The 22,670-nt window shown below is 32.4% G+C and overlaps 1 protein-coding gene across 2 annotated transcripts in view; it reads left to right on the top strand.

Annotated features, from left to right (window-relative positions):
* LOC120326135 (uncharacterized) overlaps nt 1-22,670 on the top strand; it is a 30,287-nt gene that overhangs the window by 2,636 nt on the left and 4,981 nt on the right. Inside the window, exons 3-16 of one of the 2 annotated variants that reach the window (XM_078111701.1) lie at nt 448-557; nt 1,549-1,693; nt 2,208-2,255; nt 2,815-2,931; nt 3,923-4,072; nt 4,575-4,696; nt 6,268-6,403; nt 6,942-6,983; nt 9,713-9,891; nt 12,755-12,814; nt 14,317-14,440; nt 14,790-14,972; nt 19,151-19,177; nt 21,905-22,158. In XM_078111701.1, coding sequence (XP_077967827.1) covers nt 448-557; nt 1,549-1,693; nt 2,208-2,255; nt 2,815-2,931; nt 3,923-4,072; nt 4,575-4,696; nt 6,268-6,403; nt 6,942-6,983; nt 9,713-9,891; nt 12,755-12,814; nt 14,317-14,440; nt 14,790-14,972; nt 19,151-19,177; nt 21,905-22,158 — 1,697 coding nt within the window. The remainder of the gene's footprint in view (nt 1-447; nt 558-1,548; nt 1,694-2,207; nt 2,256-2,814; nt 2,932-3,922; nt 4,073-4,574; nt 4,697-6,267; nt 6,404-6,941; nt 6,984-9,712; nt 9,892-12,754; nt 12,815-14,316; nt 14,441-14,789; nt 14,973-19,150; nt 19,178-21,904; nt 22,159-22,670) is intronic. The other variant, XM_039392370.2, reaches the window with a different exon arrangement.

Below are 22,670 nucleotides of genomic sequence, written 5' to 3' on the forward strand. Positions count from 1 at the left end.
TGTGTTATTGATCTGATCTTATTGGTACCATTATGTAAGTTTGTACATTATAAAGGAATTATTCCTATCAAATTGTGATGCTAATCATCATTATGAAAATAGGAATTTGTTAATAATAACACAACATTAGGACTATTATATGCTTGAGATTAATTTCAAATATATCTCAAAATTTATATTTAATCCTTATTTTAACAAAACACTTCATTTTTAAGGTGTTAATCTATCTTTTAAAAAGTGGCAATTACATTATGCCGGTATTAAAATATTTTTAGTATATCTCACGTTTCTGCCTTAGCTATTAGTCATTCAACGTTTTGTGAAATAAATATTTCCAGATTAAATAGAATTAATGCCTGGGGCCAAATTTTTCTTCTGATTGTATGAGTTCTTAGGAACAAGAATTCAGAATACTTTAATTTAATATTACACCTGTATTATTTTTAGTGTCATTGGAAAAAACAAAAGGATATGTGATTAATATTACCGATGGAATATATTCTTATTCAGCCTGCTACAATATAACAACAAAAATGGATTTTCATGCCAACGGACATGTAATGAATTAGTAGTTCTTATATAATTATTATCATAAGTAATATCATAATTATTATGTCATTGTACCAGCTAACATCGAGATTTTTTTTTTCCTTGTGATATATTCTCGCATGATTTTATACTTTTCGTATTCTGTGATTTGGTAGAGTCAGTGGGGTAAATTTGCTTCTGTGACTCGAGTTTTTTCTTCAGTTGAAAATGTTATAACATATTTATTATATTGCATTCCTAGCTCTAAATAAGATTAATTAACATGTAGTACCTGAAGATCAAAACATGTTTAAATTTAAAACAAATTCAAAATTTTAAAGTATCTACTACGTGAGGATGTTTCAGAATACCCATTCAAATATTTCATTCATTATTATGAGTACTTACTATCTCAAATCCAGGCTAATATAACTAATTTATTAATTAATCATTACTGCAGAAAGCATTGAAGTTACCCAAAAGTGAACAAACTTTGTTTTAAAATTTTTACACCATAAAATGCTACACCTTCGAATAAAATGATTTAATTCAAAACATTATATAAATTAAATTACTAAATATACGGTTTTGCTTATCCTTTATGAGCGCATATTGTTATTGGATATATTTGAATTAGAATTATACTTTCATATTTATACCTGGGAAGAGGAAAGGAAATTAGATGACCTAATCCTATAGCATACCACATTTTTTGTCCGGTTACCAGTCCATGTTAGGTTTGGGATTAGTTAGCCAGTTATTTGTTTCAGATGCATGAACTTGGTGTGGGGGTGAGTGAGGCCATAGCTGACCAGCGGTTACATTAACCATTTTACGGCAGCCAGGAGTCCAGCAATCATCTTGCCTATAATTATCCCCACAGGATTGGAACCTGCAAACTCAAACAGGGTATTCAGAAGAGTGAACGTATTCCTAACGATTAGCATGTTGCGCCAACTGTTGATTCCTAATAATTTGCTAGCAATCTGAATTTATTTTATTTTTAATATAAAATTTTAGGATATATATTACAATGACTGCTTTGGAAAGGCAAGGGGAACACGCATCACTCCTGACTCAGAAATTAAGGTTTATATCAATAGTCTGCCTCAGTTTGAACATGGAATACATGATGGAAGTATAACATTGACTGTAAAGATACCAGGTACTGGTTGCTCTGTTAATGTCATTAATCATGTAGGTCCTTAATAAGAATCTAGTCTATTACTATCATTGTCAATATAAATCAGTATGAAAAGAAAACTTAATATTGCATTAAAGCTAACTATGTTTTTGTCAGTGGTTGAAGATCTTTGGCGCAACATCTCGCCCAGGGTATAATAAATGAGATAGTCAATGCCAAACTCCATTTTTCCAGTCATAGGAATTATATGTTCTTTACATGCTGGCTGCTGCTTACACAGCCCTGTGGTTGAAATGAAAGCGTAAAATAATCAATTTGAGAAAAAGATTTCAAATACATTTCAAATTATTTATTTTTTTTATCTGGCAAAAATGAATCTCGCTCTGGGATTCAATCGTTTGTTTTTTATAAAAGTCAGAAATTAAATCTTTTCCCAATTCATTTTTCAATATTTTGAAAATATCTTTGTGTGTTGTAAGCTTCATTATGATTACCATTTGAAAACATTTCACTTTTTGAAATTTTTTTAACTTAGGTTGTTCTAATGAAGAGCTTCATCTATTGACAGAATGTGAAGTCGACGGTAAATACTTTGCCTTTTCTTTCAAAAAGCAACACTTGTTTATGAAAAATCCAAAATATGATATATTTCTATGCTTATTTGTGCGTTTAAACCTGTTTGATGGAAGATGCTTGTGGCTTTTCAGTATCAAAGTAGAAAATCAATCGAAACAGTATTCTGCATTTCAAAATTCAATTTTTTATATGAATTTCCAAAATTACACAGTTTAGAATAATATTCAATATTCTATATTCAAAAATGATATCTCAGAATGTATTCAAAATAACATATCATTCCAATTTGGCCATTCCTGTGTAATATTTCATTCAGGGTGACCCAAAAACAGATCAAACATTTTGAGCATTTTATAAAGCGAACATAACTTTCGTGCAATGCGTCCTTGATTACTGAAACATAAATTTTCTTTATTTACGTAGTACTGTAATTAAGAAAATTTACGAGTTCATTTTTTTTGCGTCAACCTGAATCAGTATCTTGTGCTTGATATTCATTTTAAATGATTATCCTGATGTAAAATATCGCATATATCAAAATCTAAAATTCTTTTTTTTCCTATCAGGTGGCAGACCGACAAAACAACCATGTGCTGAAGATTGTAATACATATTCTGTTGTTAATAAAAAAGTATATCCTGTGGAATGCTCATTATCAAGCAGTAATTTCATGCAGGGCCCAGGTGGGTTTATTAATGACTTTAAGGCATTGTGATAGTCTATAGTAGCGGTTCCCAAACTTTTTGTTCGGCGCCAAATTATCAGAGAAAAAACTCACAGCGCAATTGCATAAAAAAAATGCTGCTTTCAAATTAAACTCAATTTTGTGATCGTTAAATCGTTAATGTGTATCTTTCGCATTGAACACAATTCTATTAACTTTCACAGTGCACCCTTTGGGAACCGTTGATCTAGCAGTTAGAGCAGGGGTGAGCAAGGTTTTTGGACCAGGGGCCAAAAATTTTGCCCACCTAGGCTGGTGGGCCATATAAGTATCAAGTAAAAAGCTACATTTCATGAACAATATTTACAGTGTTACAAAAGCAAAAGTGGGAAACAATAAGCCTCGTGACGAAACTAATTTCAATAATCGCAATTTCAACAAATTCCTCTAGTTCTTTTTAGCTATAACATCAAATTTTAGTTTGGTTGTCACAGCATTAGGCGGGCCAGATTGAATTACCGAACAGGACAGATCTGACCCGTGGGCCTTAGTTTGCCCATGTCAGGGTTAAAGCGTTAACCTTGACTGTGTTGGCATCACAGGTTAAAATTCCATGCAACCCCACCTCGTCCAGAGTGTAATAAATTGGGAAGACAATGCCTAAATGGAAACCTTCTGGTCTTTTCAAATAAAAGTAACTTCTTACAAACTTTGAGATATCAATGGCTGCATGTATATGTTCTTGTATGGATCGAGCAAAAGCCATGCTTAAGCATAGTATAAAAATATTCCTCGACTCAGGGGTGTAAGTGACCCATGGTGTCATAAATTGGGTAGGCAATACCAAACCGGAAACGTACGGGCCCTTCCAAAACTAAGTAGCTTGTTACTTATCAGTAATTGATTGCCTGTGCAAAACCTAATTAGAAGCAAAAGGCAAAAACAGTTTTAAATCACCCTATTTTTTTTTTATCTGAAATGAGTTGATCCACAGTTTGCATTTTTTATAGAAAAATGTGCCGACACTAACAAGACAATAGATGGAACACCGTCTGCACCGAGGCATATGCCAAGGGAACGGGAATGGTACAAATACATTGATCCGGGTACTGGTGATGTAAAATTAGCGTTGAATTTCTCCTGGTTACCTGGGGCAGATGGTGAGTCATTGTTGAAATTGATCATAGTTTATTGTTTCAGATTTTCAGATAGGATCTTGAATAAAAGATTATCGGGTAGAGGATTCTGAACCAGAAAGATTTCTTTTCTTACCAAAACAGTAGCAATTTACATATCAGTCATATCATAGGGTGGAGGGCAACTCACTACGGGGGCTAACTCGCCATGGGCTGGACAATGAAACAAAACATGTAGCTGAAAATGCGAGAATATATTGCATTCAACAACATGCAAAGTTTCTGAAATTGTCCTGTAGTGTCACTTGGAATAGCCCATTACCATTTTCACCAGAAGAATGTTACTTTTATTTATTTTTAGGTCTCTATATTCACCCCAAATTGTAATGTTTTCATTTATTTTATAGGAACACTTTTATATGACATCTTGTACATTTCATAACATTTGACCTGAATTTTGTGGGCGTCAGAGTAGTCGTTTTACCTTTACCAATATTATACAATAGTTTTAATTTGTTTTGAACAGCGAGTATGGAGAAAACTCATGGATATCACCTATTGATCACACCGCTCGGAAAAGGTGATCTTACGTTTTTCAACAAGTGTTTTGGCATTTATACTGTGTTGGTGGAAACAAAGCATGCCAATGTAAGTTTATATTTTTTTTATACTGACCGTCTCATTTCTGTTTCTGGTGAAAAAAAAGGAAATCTGTACATATTAATTATTTTGTTATTATGTTGTTGTTATTGTAAATATTTTTTTTTTTTTTTTGCTTCTTGCTTCTCATTAACCACTGGATCAATTGCTTCGGAATTTTTAAATGGTTAAAAGGTTATTTTTCGCCAGCAGGCTATTACTTTCATTCATTTTAAAAATTTCTGGGACTCTATGTGATTCGTTTTTTGTGCGCGATGACGCCGTCAAAATTATAAATATCGCGTTTGGGTTTATGCGGTACCGGTAGACTACTGCTCCTGACACTACAGTGGTGGCCGTCTGTAACTTTGTTCAGTGATCAGTCGTCTTAGTGAGTGTGTATATTTTCTTAAAATAAAAAATAAACAGAAAACAACTGCCTGAAAATATAGCCTTATTTTAAAATAGTTTTTGCATTAGATTCTTGACGAATGAGATCGTCTGTATAAAATCATACTGATTGCAGACTCTATCATTATTTATCAATCACTTTTCCCTTTAACTACTGGACCAATTGCTTTTAAATTTTCTGTTGTTTAAGATTGTTGTTGTCGCTATTATTTTTATTTATTTCAAATATTTCTATGGAATTTTCTTTTTTTTCCAATTTTTGTGCGATGGCGTCATTAAAATTTAAAAGTGCTCGCTCATTTCTGTAATTTCAGTAATCTCGTCGTCAAACTACTGGTTTTGTAAAATGCGTTTTCCCCTTGTTTCCATAAATTTGAGCATTGCTCTCTTGTTTATATACATTGCAGCATTTATCAGTGTTTATTCATTGAGAATTTGTTAGCTACTGGGTGTTGTTGAGACTTGACTCGAATCATCATTTATCAAAGACACATATTGACTTATAAAATGAAATCACTCATATTTGTAGTTTACTAACATTTAGTGAGACTTGACTCGACTTTGGAACCCAATACTCTGAAAGCCCTTGACGTACTTGACTTGACTAGGGTTTAAGGTATGTTCTGATCCACACTAGCTACTGTTATATAAAAAAAAAATTTTGCCATATAATTTATCTGCTTTTTCTGCTTTCATTAGAATAGGATTTACATATCTAACCATCAGCCAATAAGACTGCTTAACCATATGGCGAACCAATGCCTCTCGTCCGGTTACCATTCCCTGTCGGGTATGGGATTAGTTATTTGTTTTCGGAAACATGGACTTGATGGTGGAGGAAGCCGTAACCGACCAGCGGCTACGTGAACCATCCTAGGTGGTGAGGACCGAGGAGTTCAGCAATCCTCGCGCACATAACTATACTTGCATGGGATTCAAACCTGCGAAACCATGCAGAGTAATCAGATAGAGTAATCAGATGTGCGGTGGCGAGCTTATTCCTAATGCATAGCACGATGAGTCGCGCCTGAGGGATATATATTTGTTCCTTGTATTCAGGATAAATTATAATTCCATTAAACTTGCAAATGTACAGAAAGTTATTTTTGATTTGCCTTTTTCACAAGATTTTTATACATTACATACTTTTTTATTTTTATTTTTCGCAGGCGGAATTTTTCTATGATTGTTATGGTCGAACTAATACCAGTGATGTTGCACCTGGTACCAGTTACCATATTCATCTCAACAGTATTCCACAAAATAAAGCGCACAGCAAGGAAAATTTTATAATTAAAATTCCAAGTCAGTATTATTATTGTAATATAAACTCAATATTGTTTCATATTTTGTTGTTCTGTTATATTAATACAATACTATCAACAACAATCAGTGTTTTGTACCTGTATAGTCTAGTTATTTTAATTAGAGTCTGGTTATTTTAATTATGAGTTTGTTGAAAGTTAGCTTGACAAGTATTCTGTATGAAATTTATTGCGAAGAATACGTTTTGCGTTCAAATGTAATACCAAAGTGTGACGAAGATTTAATGCAGCGAAAAAAAGCAAAAATCATATATTTCACCCATAATATGAGCACCCTTCCAACATAAAAGTTTGGATTAGGATTTCATGCCTGAGGGCTACACTGAATGCCTTTGCGGGTCGGGTTGTGGCCTGAAATTCTGGTTGGGCCGGCAGACAGCCTGTTACATAGTGCATACCCCCGGACTACAGTAATACTTCCATAATTATGTTGTTATTATATTGAGTCACATCAGGAATTATCAGATTTAATTTTTCATTTTCATTTTCAAAATGATTATTTTTTCCTACATTTTCAGATTGTGTTGACGGCGCAATGCAAGATGTTACAGAATGCATAAGTAAGCAAATTTATCTTTTGAATGAAATTAAGTGGAATAGAAAATTGTAACCCGTCTGTCTCAATTATTGTAATTTTATATACGACTCTTTGCAACACTTTGCTCTAAAAAAGGCCCGTTACAAGCAGCCACTGGTATTCAACAATACGTAAGGAGGTACTATTTGTGGAAGTACCGAAATCTTCCCATTTCAGCATTGCCTGGCCAATTTGTTACACCCTGGGTTAGGTGGTGAGCATGGGCTTGTATAACTAATGATTCCAATACAGTTTCGTCTAAAGCTTCAACCTCTAGGCCTGTGATTTTCAATTAGTGTTCCGCCAGTCAGTCTGCAAGTTTACATTCAAATTCGAGAATATATATCAGTGGTGTTAACCGCCAGTACAGTCCAAGTGTTTCACAGTTGTATATTAAATCCGAGAGTCTATATAAATGTATGTATATTGTTTAAATACGTTTATATTAAAATAATTATTGGGTTTGCACTATTATCAGACTTGCTGGTCTTGTTTTGGCAATACTAGGTTTGCTTTTATATTTATTTACAGTATACAATTCAAACAATAAAAGAAGGTATTGCACACAGGTTTCCAGAGTTTCTGGAATGTTATTTTGGAGTTTAGGTCCACCGACAAAATTGAAAAATCCACTGATCTAAATTATTATATGTATATAATGTATATAGTTCGAATATAATCCTATAATGAGTAATTATCTCTAATAGTCTGTTAAAATGTTGGGTCTTCTGCATCAAATTGTTGTTTCCCAACTTTTTTTTTATGGCATATTCTACGATAACAAATATAGTCAGAATATCAATGGCACCGGGGTTTTTCAAGCCTCTGGAGTGTTTTATTGGGGTTCCGTTACACCCCAAAAAGATTGAAAAGCTTTGCTGTAGGCTATTGGTCGAGGAACAACAATTTTCTGCTTGAAAGCTGTGATTTTACTAAGCATTACATTGTTCTCCTCTATGGGGATTTCAATCCCATATTTAAAATATTGAATTCATTGTTCAATGCAGGAAGTAATTCATATTTAGCATTGGCTGGTGCACCGGTATTCTGGAAATGAATAGGAAAGCCGCACTGTATTATTATTTTATGGGTATAATATTGGATATTCATTTCTGCACACTTAGTGTATATATAATGTATTCTGTTAAATTTCTTTGTTGGCATGATTGTTGTTGTTTTAAAAAAATTCCATTCGGTCTGATATTTAGCCAAATATTTTTATGTTTTCCTTTAATTCACGGGAACACTTTTTATGAAATACGGGAACACTTTATTCCCCACGCTTGTCTGCCTCTGTAACACTTTCAAGCAAACTTAGTGCTCAGCTATACCTTATGCAGCCAGTGGTGGGATTCAAATTTTTTGTCAGCTGTTTTTTCACAAAAGTCGTGTTTTTCAGCCGGTTCTGATACAAATGGAACATTGACAGTAGCCAGTAATGCTAACCGGTTAGCTGATCTCATAAAATTCCGTGAGATGGCTCTATAGAACCGGTGCAAACAGGCTGAATCCCACCCACCACTGTACGCAGCTAATGCCTTGGAGTACCGATGTGTTATCTTTGGCCATTGCTCTCTGGATTTTCTAATATTGCTAATATTGTATAGGTAACTTTTATGCTTTAAGCAAGGTCAAATATTTAAATAGATTATCTAACTTGTCAAAAGTACCCAGAAAATGAATTCTCAATATGTACTTGGGGCACTATGTAGGGCCCTAAGTCACAAATTTTTAATTGAGGGTTTTTGAACTTAAGCGGACCCTTGTCGAATTTACGAAATTGTTGTTGGGGTTGCTGGAGAAAATCACTGGTTTCTGTAAATTGATCATTCAATTTTGAACTCTCAGTACTCAATAAAGTTGATTGAAGCCACTTGACCCTGTTAACTTTTAATTTTTTTTCAAATTTTTTTTGATTTCTATGAAAACCAATATTTAACCCCAAAGTCAGCAGTTTTATTCTATCACTTGGGAACACCTTTTTTATGAAATTTGAGAACACTTTTTCTGTCGCCAATCTTTTTAGCAAACTCAGCGCTCAGCTAGACATCTAAGTCAATATTGTACTGATACATTACATGACCTATGTCCATTATTTGACTATTATCCTCTGGTATTATACAAAGACTATTATGAGATGCCTGTAAAAGAGCAAAAAGAAAGAGTATAGGAACACAATAGTCATGACCTACTGTGATGCAAATGGTATTGAAGTTTCCAACTCACAGTCCAAAATCACAATAACGCTCTTTTCAAGTCTATTCAGATAAAGATAGTTATTAACGAAAATACGTATTTTAAAGTTTTCAATAGTTAACAGTTTCAGAAGTTTGTTAACAGTTTCAGAAGTTTGGAAAAACTACTGGTATATACTGTCAGCACTTTTCTATTTGGGTGTCATACCTCAGTTGGAACAATAACAAGGTCATTCTATGGTCAGTGCATTGCACTTTTGGTGGTCAAAAACTATTTTATTTAATGTGTAGACACCGTAACGTAATTCAACATCCCCAACTTTCAATCAAATTCAGATTTGTTATTGCTCTCACTTGGCCTGTTAGCGTCACTTGTGGTAATTTAGGAACAAAGCATATTTGAAAGACAAATACCTATGAAAATACTTGTGAATTTATTTAAACATTTAGAGCAGCCTTTCAAGGCCGTTCAGTGATTTTCTCTTGTTAATTAGTATATATTTTTTTATAAATATAGGTGAAAACAACAGACGCATTTTTGGTCGAGTAGAAGAAGTATTTTGCCACAACAGGTCCATAAAATACAATTATTCGGTGTCTGCAGAATTTGGGAAACTGGCCAATATTGTATTTTGTGAAAGAGGACTACAATTACAACATTGCAAAAACAGGCTAACTTATATGGAAAATTTATTGGTAAGATGTTTTTTAAAAAGCTTCTCATCACTTCAAAACGATATTATGTTGTGTTTTTTATACAGTCATAGTTGACAATTTTTAAATACTTTTAACGTATGATTTTTTTATAAAATTTGTTCAACAACTATCGGCTTAATATCAGATTCGATTCTGATTTTTCTTGAATGAGAGGAATGCTGATAATACGACTTTTATTCACATGAAATGGAAGCCACAGTTACCAGTCCAAATTAGATATGGTAATAGGTTTTTTAGCATTCTAAATTCAATGAATTAGACTGGACATTTAGAAGTCACTTGTCGCGGGAAAAATATTCACAGAATTCACAAATTAGAAATTTTGTTCTGAAGATTTTATGCAGTGAGGTAAAATTAAAATGCTTTTTTAAATTGACAGGATTTGTTGTCCATCAATATCTGGATAGATGCCAACTTCCTATCAATTTTTAGCCATGAATTATGATTTTACCTCGAAAAATACTAAAAATACATGTAAAACAAATTAAAAAAACATTGTTAATTTTATTTATAAGAATTAAATGCTTTATAAATTTAAGTTTCTAATGATGGACCCCCAGAATACACACAATTGAATAACTATGCCATAGACAGCCATGCTGCTAGTCGCCTTATCTTTTAAAAATTGAAATTTAATACTACTCATTTCTCAACGCTTTTGTGAATATGCCATTTGGATACTCATGCCGTGAATGGTGTCAAATTACTCGGAAGGTCCGAAAGCAGAAGTATTGTTTTGTTTGTTATATGGAATTTTTTGGAAAAAGTAATTTGAATCTTGATTGTGTTAGCAGATTTGCTGACGAGGTCTGATATATTTGAAATTGGTGATATTTGATAGCCTATCGTAAATTATGTTTTTGGAAAGAAATTATAATATTTTTACCTGAAAATTTATTTTTTTTAACATTTGAAACTTCCGTTACATTCTGACATGGTAAATAAAAAAAACAGAAAATCTTTCAAGAATTCTGAAAATTTCTTTGTTGAACATCTTTCAAAATATATTAATATATTCAAATTATCCATTTCAAAATATTATTCCAGAATTTATATTCGGAATATTCAATTATTTGACTTTGACCATTCCTGATCCCTGATTTAAAAATTTGAATACAATATAAGAATCGTGTAACTAAATATGTATAAAAATATTTCATACTCAAATACATTTATATATCGGTGGTTGGAGCATTGTGCTAAGCCAGTGTTTCCCAACCCGAGTCCGCGGAGCGTTTGAATGAGTCCGCAACGAGACAGAAATTTACTGCAGCGGGCCGCAAATGTTTTTGCGAAACTGAACCATCAGCCAAGTTAAGATTTACGTTAGAATTCACATAACAAATAAAAAGCAAGTTTATTCACATAACATTAATCGAGTTGTTAATTACTGGTTACTGAGTAGGGCTGGGCATATATTCTAATATTCAACTATTAGAATAGCAATTTACTATTCGAAAATTTGGAAACAAGTGACGCGGCAGGTCACTTGTGCATCGCTTAATCAAACTTGCGGATTTCCGACGAAAACACACGAGTCTGCACACGCTTCGATAGATACCTAAGTGAAGTTTCTCGCGAGTTCGAACAACGAGGAATAATTTTTTTTCTGGTAGATGTCAATGGTGGAAATCCAAATTTTCTAAATTATAAAGCGGCAATACAAAATACTAAAAATAAAACGGAGAACACCATAAGTTTTGTTTGATGATGGTTAGCGACCGATTAAAAATGCTTTTTTTGACATTGCAAATCGCAAAATTTCGGGTGCTACTGTAGGGGGCGTCGTAAGTGTTGTACGAACAGCTCAGATTTGTCGAATTCACAAAAATACGAATCAAAACAAAATATAATCGCGCACTTTACCACGCAATTTTGTGTTCACGGATTGTCATGATATTTTCTTAGTACTAATGCTTTTATTTCGTCAACACAGCCGCAGATTATAATGATCATAATTAAATTATAATGAAGAAAGGCGATGAATATGTATTTTTGATTTCCTAATATATATACTTTAAATATATTTTTAATAAGTACTAAATCAAGTTGTACTTTCTGGAAATTTATAGCAGGTAGGAAAATTTTTCTAACGGCGATTAAAAATTCGCAAGATCGCAAAAAATATGTACCAAAACTAATATAATCGGGCAATATATTGTCACATTATTATGTTCGCAGATTGCCGTGGCATTTTAAAAGAAGTAATGCTTTCTTCCTGTCATAAGTCGACGGAACCGTGAGTTACCAATTACCGGTAAATTAAAATAGAGAGACATTTTAAATTGTCGTCGTTGTCACGGATTGAATATTGTGCGACAGAGAAGGCCATTATACACGAACGCGTAATTGCGGCGAATTTCCAATTTTGAATCTTGAGTCCGCAAAGGTTTTCGCGGGTGAGAAAATAGTCCGCGACCAAAATAGGTTGGAAAGCGCTGTGCTAAGCGCTAGAAACACTCTAGCTATCGTACCTCCGTTTACCTCGCACGGATTTGTGGGTTCAAATTCTGTAGCTTATATTATATGTGAAAGAATTGATGGAACCTTGCCGCCATAGGGGCGTTTACGTTTCTGCTAGTCGGTTATGCCTTCCTCCACCATCAAGTCCATGCATCTAAAATGAATGTCTGATAAACTATTTCCATACCTGAAATGGACTGGACGAGGGACCACGGTTCGCCATTTAGTTGAGCCATCATAATGGATTTTCTCTCCCGTGGGATAAATAGGAAATTCCTATCGTATCCTATTTCAACTGTATGGTCTGTCATGTTCCCCTGCAATTTTTCCCTGAGAATAGTTTCATTTTTTCATAATTCTAATGATATATTTTATTCAGCCTGTTCAAAACAACGAATGTCTTTGTAGACATGTTCTTCGAACAATGACAGTTTCCCTCGTAAGCCTTCACCATTTTTTTGTGCTGTGAATAATATGTTTGTTTGGCTTTTTATAGTTAGATAGATAAAATAAGTATGAGCTTCTAAATAGCAATATTTGAAATCCGGAATTAAACTTTTTTTCGATTGCTATCCAATTTCAACTCTTACTCTCCTTTTGAAGGTCCTATGAGCAAATTGTTCTTAGTTAGAATAGTTGCAGTCTATTTTTCAGCTAATACTTATATAGTTAGAATTTTACTGAAATATTGTGTGCTGTAAACGCTTTCTTCATAAATGATCAAAATTTATTTGAAATTTCGATTTCATCTTCATGTCTCTAAAAATTGTCACCTGCAATGGCAATTTCCCAATTTGTTTGCTATGCTTAAATGAATGCTTTTGTGCTTTGACTCGATTGGATTTGTATTAAAATAACCTCTATCTTGTTTTGTATTGATCTTTCTTCGTTGCTCTAACTATTGTAATGTAAATAAACGTTTCAAGATAGCGATCGTGGTTTCAAAAATAATCAAAAAATTAAAAACTTTATTTTAGAATTTTTTCCCTTTTGGGTGAAACCATGGTTCAATGGCAAATTTTACACTATTATGTTCATATTTCATAATTTAGAAGTTTATTATACAATTGAATTTAATATATGGCCGGCTTCTTTCAGAATACCAATAAGTAGAAATCTTTGGACTTTATCTGTAGATTGGCTGGAATTTGAAAGCAGTTTATATTATCTTATCCTTGAATTAACATTTCTTATCTGTTCTATCTTGAATTTCTTGTGAGTTCAGCTGTAGCTTGACTTTGTGTAGCTAAATACATGCTTAAATATATATATATACTATATAGTGAATGGTATCGCTGTAAAATTTAACAAAATACTGTGTTTGTGAAATTGAAAATTTGCTCACAGCAAGGTCATAATATGCACTCACTCAGAAGTAAATAGGACTCATATCTGTGATCATATCCGTAACAGTTATATTATATAATGAGTTTTTTTAGAGTAGCGGTTTTCAACCGGGGTCTGCGTCACCCTAACCTTCTGCCAGTACAGTCCAGGGGTTAGGGTTAGGGTTTCCAGTCAAATCGATGAGTTTATATTAACATACTGTATCTACATGTTCGAATATCACTTGAAAGATCTTTTTGTTTTGCTGTATATATATATTTATATATATATTCATAGTTTATACATAGTTCAGACAATTCAACTTTATTGCCCATGGGCTCCTCGAGGCTCTGTGTTGTTTTATTTGGGTTTCGGTTTCTAAAAAGGTTGAAAACCACTGCTCTCGAGGTTTGATCTCATGTACAGATACATATTTTGACACGTTTTCCTAATGGATATTAATATATTTGTTAGATTTTTTAGTTTGTTCCAGCAATAATAATTTAGTTAGATGGAACTCGATTGTTAAAAATATTCCATGCTAAAGTTGAAGTATCTCAAGTAGTCAAATAGTTTTATTTTCCTTTTAAATCTAAATCGAAATTTTATTTTCAGCCTCAAAATGTATTGTATAACATTAGTTTGCCTTCATCGGCAAACCTTTCGATTCCATACACAATTTATGTTGAAGGAGTTGATTACCCAATGAAAAGATCGAAAGATCATCCCGATTTTTCAGGTGAGCAACCCTTTTATTCCATAGATTAAGATTTTCGCAATTTTTTTTTAAAATCAAAGATAGATACCATTTTTTTTATAGATACCCGCTTTTATGTAATTTTGACTTCCAAATATTTCTTTGAAGCTTCAACTAAATGAAAATTCAACTATCAAATCTTTAGCGCTAAGAATTTGAATGTCAATATCCACAATATACCGGTAAATAAAGTGTCTAGACAAAACATTTATGTTTTCTTGTTTTGTATTTTAGAATTGAATAATCCAAATTGATCACTATACAGAAATTTCTTGATGAAATGAAAATTTGTAGTGAAATTTACCAAAAATTCGAAATTCTTTTTGTTCAGTTTGTGTAACTTCGCCGATATCGTCGACTACGTACATCGTGATCACAGTAATTCTTATCGTTGGAATTCTAATCTTGCTCGGAGTCATTTTCCTGTTTTGTTTCACAAGAGATGTAAGGTGCAGTCTGCTTCATTTGCTACACATGCTACAGTCAAAATGCTTCGATACCCAGCAAAGTGAAGGTACGAAAATAAAAGTAAAATTAATATACTTTTGTATGTCACTTAGATACCAGTCAGAAATATTTGTTAGTCAGGGGCACAGCTGGGCTGTCTAAAATGGGGTGGGGTGGGGCTCCAAATTTATTGGTGCGTTAGTAACACATGAGAGAAAACAAATTATGAATGTTGTCTTGGCACAAGACGTCTCCACACATCCTTTTGAGATAGGAAGAATTTGTAGACTGATATAAAGATATTCAGTGTGAATAACCAAGTCATGTTAACGAAAACAATCATCCATTATAACAAAACTAGTCCCACCTTATTAACTACTTTTTCTGTCTTACAAAATTTTCAAAAAGCTCGGCTTCGAAAAAAAAAACCTTGATATGCTTTTCAATAGAAGGTAATTGTCAATGCCTCTTATTAAAAGTCAAAGTTTTTTGTTATGTTCTTAGAATAGCATTTGGACTGCTTCGACTATTTGAGTTTCAGTTGATCTTGCATTTCAGTGGTTGCCTGTAAGTTCGACCAGAAACGAATTTAAGTTTGAAATTATAATAATCAAATAGTCGACTTTTGCACCCGACCTTACTCACTCTGCACTACTAACGTTGTCTTTTTGAGAAATTTTAGAAACAATAAAAACTTTACTTCAGTTTCAAAAAAAACTTTTATCAGTATATTGTCTTGGATTATATAGTATTCAATGACTTGCGCTAGTGCAAATTCAATCATTATATCAAACTTAGACTCTATCATCAGTGGCACGTAGATTTCAGGTATAAGTTGAAATAAAAAAAAAACATGTTTTTAGTTCCATTTAGGACAAAAGTTTTTGTATAATAAGGCTTGATGTTACAACCAAATTTTTTAGTTTTTGACAACATAGAACATAGTATACTCTCCATAATTATTCCAGTATAAATATTTCTGTAATGTTTCTATTGCACCACTAAATGCAGAAGGAAAAACATACTCTTTTTTCAAAATGTCACGAATCTATGAAGATATGTAAAATGAGGATGCTGCTGTCTTGGGATCAATAATTTCACTAATTGTTGGCAATTTTCGAAAGACTGTTTTACTACATGAACGACAATGCATTATTATGCTGCTTTTTTCCATCATGGAAATGATAGAATACAACTAAATTAATCTATTAAAAAGTGAAGAATATTTTAAAAATCAATCATCATGATGTAACAAGAAAGATAACCTATGAAACTAGCCTGAATCTTACACTCCAATGATCTTTGTTTTATTTTTGATTCTGTCCATTAAACTTTGATGATATACCTGTATAAACAAAATGAATCAGAAAACAGTGCTGTAATGGGCCATCTGAATTTCGGATCAACACAGCCTATATCGAGTTATTGCTGCAACAAACGAGTGTATTTTCAACTTTTTAATTTTAACAATCGCTGTTGCAAACTATATTACACTGAAATTTTTCCTGCTTTCCAAAGACTGGTATAAAATTCACTTTGAATCTCATTACAATTCTATCTGGTTTTCGGTCGAGTTCAAGTCAAACCTTTTTGATTAGTCGACAAGTAAATATTTAAAAGCCATGCACAATACACCATTTTCACTGGACCAACTATGTTAGAAACTCGAATTTGAAAGTTATTTTCTTAAATCTCATGTTACCATCTATAATAAATCGCTGTACCTGAAAGACCTATACTTTGAAGATGAAACCTAAAAGCTGAATCGCTTATCCAGAACTTTTGGAGAAAAAGCGTGGAACATTTTAGAAGAAAGACTAAGTCTCTTAGAAGAGTAATATTTCGATACAAATTTAGATTTTAGTTTTAGTCGCCATTATAAATTTGTGTAGGCCAATATGACACTTCTGTTTTTGTTTCATGTTATTGATCACTTGCTTTATAAACAATTTTATTGCTGCTTCAAATATTTTGCATTGATATGTAGCTCCGCATATATTGAATAAATGAGTTTATGGTGTTGATATCTGGTTAGGTGTTAACACAGGCTTAGAATTTAAAATGCCTGGGAAAATAACATAGTGAAAAGGTTCTTTTCATGGAATTTTTTACCTGGGTCTACATAATTGTTGGTTTTTCTTTGGAATATACCTTATCTAATATTGTCCAGATTATACATTTAGTTATAAAACAAGTCTATTCACAATGGTGAGCTTAAAAAAGCAGCATGACAGGAACAAATTACATAAATTGACTTTGTTAGAGCAATGATAGAAACACAAAATATACCTCGGGAGATTAAATAACTATTATTATCCATGAGGCGCACTTTGAATTTTTTTTTGTAAAAATCGATTATCGTGCGTCTTATAAGCCTGTCTGTCGGGTTGTGCTTTATGCTTTATTTCTTACACCAGTCCCGAGAACATTGCTTTAAAAACTGTTGCGACTTATAACCCGATGCGCCTTATGTATGAATAAAAATCTGATCTAAGCAATTCATTGAAAGTGCCCTTAATGTCCAGAAAATATGTTAGTGACTGCTGTATTTCATTATCGATTGCAAAGGTTGTTTTTTGTCAAAATATGGCCAAATTCAAACATATTCAATATAATATATTAAAAATATTTGGAAGGTTAGATAAATCGTTTTTCGACCATTCCTTATAGCTGGAAAATATTTTGTAAAAGAGTAGAACTCAGATGAATACTGAAAACTGAATGTGATTTTGGAATACTTTAATCTTTGAGTGAATTGGCAATATTAATAAATATGGAATCACGGTTTTTATATTTTTAATCTGACCGTATTTTATGGACCAGAAGAGGCGTTGTCAATAAATTGCTTGAATTGGGTTTTCATTTATACAGAAGGTGCAACCGATACTGGTTTTGAGTGTGGGCAATCAATAAAGCATGAAGCAGTACCTGAACCATACATTATTGGCACCAGCTCATAAGGTGCACGATCCATTTTTGAGAAAAAATATTATTCAAAACCGCATGGTCGTAAAATACGCTTTAGATTCTAACTTAAAATCATGGGGTTCGGACTAGTATTTTATCCAAGTATAAAATAACATTAGTTAACAGACCATTGACAATATTGGAATAAAGTGTTATAATATGCAGAGCTATTGTGGGCATATGTTTGTTACATAGACTCATTCCTAGTCTTAATTGCATTCTGGAAAATATAACAAAATGATGAATTGTAGCTGAATAATATGAATATATAAAATAATGGCAGAACATACCAATTGTATGATTTTTTAAGAGGAAAAGTTGGGCAGAAAAAAATTAAAAAAATATAATGCAATACATTCTCATACGCGAAAAAAAATAGAAACTTAATAAAATTGATAAAAAGGTAAAAAAAATTGATGAAAACAAATAAAAACTGTTTAGGTGATCAGGAAACTCATAATAAAATCGGGTTTTCAACATGCAAAGTTGTATTAAAAAATTGTGTCAAAAAGTTCAGAGTGCTCACTTCATGTACCTTTTTCATTTAAATTATGAAACTCTCAAACACATACACATGACAGAGAAATATTAAGAATAAACCATCTGTTTATTTCAACCTGATATTGCGTTCTTAAAAAATTTGTTTCATTCAGTTATTTCACCATAATGTAATGATGTTATGTTAGCATAACCTACTTAATACTTTTTAGGATTTTAAAAAATGAATATATTTTGATGATTCTTTTTATTTTCTTACTGAGATATTACACAACATTTTGTATCAAATATTTAAAATAAAATGAGTTTTTCAATTAACATTTTTGTGAATGATAATCATTATCTTGGCAAATATTTTAGCATTCTTTTGTATCTGAAATACATTAAAATCCCCTAGTTTGTGCCGCAGTGACGTATTTATATTTCTCATTCAGAATTCCGGAATTGATGGGCATCCTCAGACTTATAAAGCCCACACTTGTTCAGACATAAGTTATATATTTGAAATATTTGTCCGTTTGTAATATTTAATTATATTCAGATATATATTGATAAATATTATCTGTCTGGCATGCTATGCATTTCACTTTACAAGAAGTTTGAATTATTTTTTTTTTGAATTGAAAATTCTTATCGTGTGTTTATGTTCCCTAAAAATCAAAAAAAATTTCTGATTTTTTTTAAAGTTTTTGTGTATTTTTTTCATTAATTTATATTTAAGAGTGATAACTTAGTAAAGATAAAGCGTCAGTTGCTAAAGTTTTTCTTTTTAATTTTTAGATCCAGTCCAATATCATCAACAGCCAGGTAAGATAATCTATTAATGTTTGCTTATTTCATCTTTGTTTAGAATTGATGGTTAGATTTGGTGCTATAGTACAATAGAACTTAGTTTTTAATACGGATTACTTGTGGAATACAAACCTATGGATTGTTTTGACAAAAACTGCTGTTTTTGATATTGTTGTTGATACAATCATTTTTTTTTTTTAATTTTTGAATGAGCGCTTTTCAGTTTTCAGTATTTGAGGACGAATGGGGCTCTCAAATGGCCATTACTTTTGTTGTGAAATCTTTTATAGACTCACCAGGCACTTTTAAATTTGTTTTACCCGACTTAAGTGAAGAAATGGGCGAGTCTGAATTAATTTTGCAGGCATGGTGCAAAATCAGTTATGTTTAGGGCTGGGAATGGTTCATCGGCCAACCAATTTAAGATGGTTAACATTAAAGTTTTTTTGTAACCATGACTGACATCTCAGGTACAAATTATCTGTATAATGTACAATTTCTTCGGAAATGATTAGGTCATCTCAAATTAATCTCCTGTAGTGTTTGATTCAAAACAATATCACTAACTGTATTGGTTAGGACCCAATAAATATGAAAAATAATTGAAGTACCGGTACCAAGATTGCTGATTATGAAAATTTGACAATGATAAATTCAGAATAAGTTTTTGGTAAAAATATATTGGTCACGATTTTATTGCAAAATTGTATATTCAATGTCATCCAACAAGTGCGCAATTTACGCTCTTTCCCCTTATGATATGAAGTCGAATTTCACATCGAACACTAAAAATTTGCCACATAAATGTCATTCAATAACGGAATCAGGTTTTAATAAAATACTTCCATGTCCAAAGCACGCTGCATATCTCTTGCAGCAGAGCGATCATAAACTATCTCGATTCATGAATAATTAAGATCACACAAAACTGCTTTGTAACCATTGTGATGCAAAAAGCTAAAATTATAAATTATGTGAAACGTCACGCTGTGGTTAACCGAGTAATTCCCCCCCCCTCCCGATTAACGATTAAAGTGTTTTCCCGTAATTCCCAGCCCTAGTTATGTTACTTTGTTACAAGGGATGGCCAAATTTCAAATATTCGAATACTTGAAAATTAATTATATTCAAAATAGTAAATTTTTGATTCTACATAATTGATATCAGGCAAAATTGTCAGGACCATTTCAGGCTCATTTTACGCTAGATAACTGTAGAATATCCAATCTATTACAAAACCCTATATCTATGAATAGGTGAACTTCATCATTTCAACATTTGAATGAACCAGTTTGAATATCAGGATGTTCGATATCTCATTTAGGGAAATAATTCCTTCTGAATTATATTCATTGTAAATTATCCATCGTTGTCTGTGATCTTATATGCGTACATTTTTTTTCTATTATCATTTAACTATTATGATGAATAGCTGTATTTAATCTGCCTGGAAGCAAGTTCGTAAGAATGTATATGAGCTATCATTAACTGATAAATATTTATAGTTTGTGCGTTAGTTACATAACCAGACAATCGAAACTAATTATCTTGTGATGGTAATTAGCATGCAGTTTCACATTGCGGCTTTTTAACATGCCGTAGACTGCCTAAATATCTTAAAATGAATTTTCGATGGAAACCAAGGCCTGTGTTATGGATTGTCAATGCGTGGTTTCCTTCTAGCTATCTATCCGATCATAAATTTAAATAGGAGAATGCAACATCAATCATTTAAGATCATATTTCTGAGTTTAAAAGATACGCACGGCCACACGTTTACCATATTAATAAAATATTTTGAAAAGGTAATATGAAACTTACTGTACGTTAGCGAAAGGCCAAAGCCTATTATGCTCTGAAATATGCTATTTATAATTCTAGTTTCATCTCAATTTAAATTGAGTCATGATTTAGAATAAGCTTTATATATACTTTCGCATGTTTGTCTTTCCCGCAAAAGCATTCATAGGGGCCATTTGGTGGAAATTTGCTCGCAAAAGGACATGATAGAACTATGCTATTGTGTATATTTCTTTTTTAAATTATTTTGTTGATGATGAAACCTTGTGGTGCTTTTTCCATTCACACTCAGTATTGAAACTCCTTGCTTGCACATTGTGTATGAATCATATGTAAATTTCCCTTTGAAGATTTCCAAAGTAAGGGTTGTGAAAATATATTCAATTGTCTAAGTAGAGAAATCAAAAACGAATTGAATATTTGAGAATATTTTCAAAATCAATTGTATCAAGTAATTCAAATTTCTTCTTTTTGGAATAATTTAGAACAGTTTCGTTGCAAAATTATCATTTTGAACAAAGGTAAAATAAAATAAAAAAAGATCTTTATTCGATTTCTAAAAACTTAATAATTTACTTTATTACTAGTTTAAATTCTCATGCACTGTATATGGAATAGCAGATAGTTTGCTTTTCCTCATACTTGTCTGTGTGTTTATCTTATTGCTAGGCACTGGTAAGAACTAATTTTGGTATTCTTGGAGTTTGTGTACCAGGTTAGGCCATAGTTTCATTCCGATTTTTTTAATTTTAGTTATATTACGAGTTACGACTTCGAATCTGTTTCAGCCAAGTTAATATACCCCCTGCCCATAATTTTCAGTACCTTAACACAACTTGATGTAAAGTAGGCGAACAAAATTAGTTATCTCCATATTGGTACACATACTTCTGGTGCGCCTTAATTTATAATGCATCACTATTAATTATTTTATTTTTTCAGTAATTGAGCAGCCACCTATGCCTCCAAAAAGAGAAATGCCACAAGCTCCAGCTACTATTCCTCAAAGTGGGACCATTCGTGTGTACGTAGTATTTGCGGATGATCATAAATTACATACGGAAGCTGTCCATTGGTTTTGTTCATACCTTAAATCTGATCTCGGCCTCGATGTACGAATGTCTGCTTGGGAAGTCAATAAAGCTGCAATTAACCCAGCGATGTATATGACAAGCAATCTTAAAGATGCAAACAAGGTACGGTATATACAACGGTTATCCAAATTGACCTACGGGCCACATAGCGGCTCTCTGGGGGCCATGAGCACATGCCTTCACTCAGTACCATATATGATATCTATGTTAATGGTTGTTTAATCTTTTAACTGTATTGCCAAGGCATAGCCAGAAAGTTTCATGAATGGGGGCTCTAAAATTTCTCATTGCTAAGTTAGACCATATCAACTAACGAAAACTGCTATGTATGATACATTTTATTTTTACATCTCAAAGGTGGGGGGGGGGGAATGTCTGACCTTTAACCCCACATAACTGATGGAACCCATTATAAGCAGGGATAAAATGTTCCACAAATCATGAAATTCAAAAAAGCTAAAATAATAAAGCTAACGTCATTCTTTACAATACCGGATGTGATATTCATATTATTCGGGTATGGAATATTGTAATTCAGCTTTGATACAGAAAAAATATTCCTTGTTTTTTGTTAACAAAATCTATTCAGCTAAAACATAGTCTCCAAAAATAAA

Source organism: Styela clava, chromosome 4, assembly GCF_964204865.1.
Source record: "Styela clava chromosome 4, kaStyClav1.hap1.2, whole genome shotgun sequence".
Lineage (NCBI taxonomy): Eukaryota > Metazoa > Chordata > Ascidiacea > Stolidobranchia > Styelidae > Styela > Styela clava.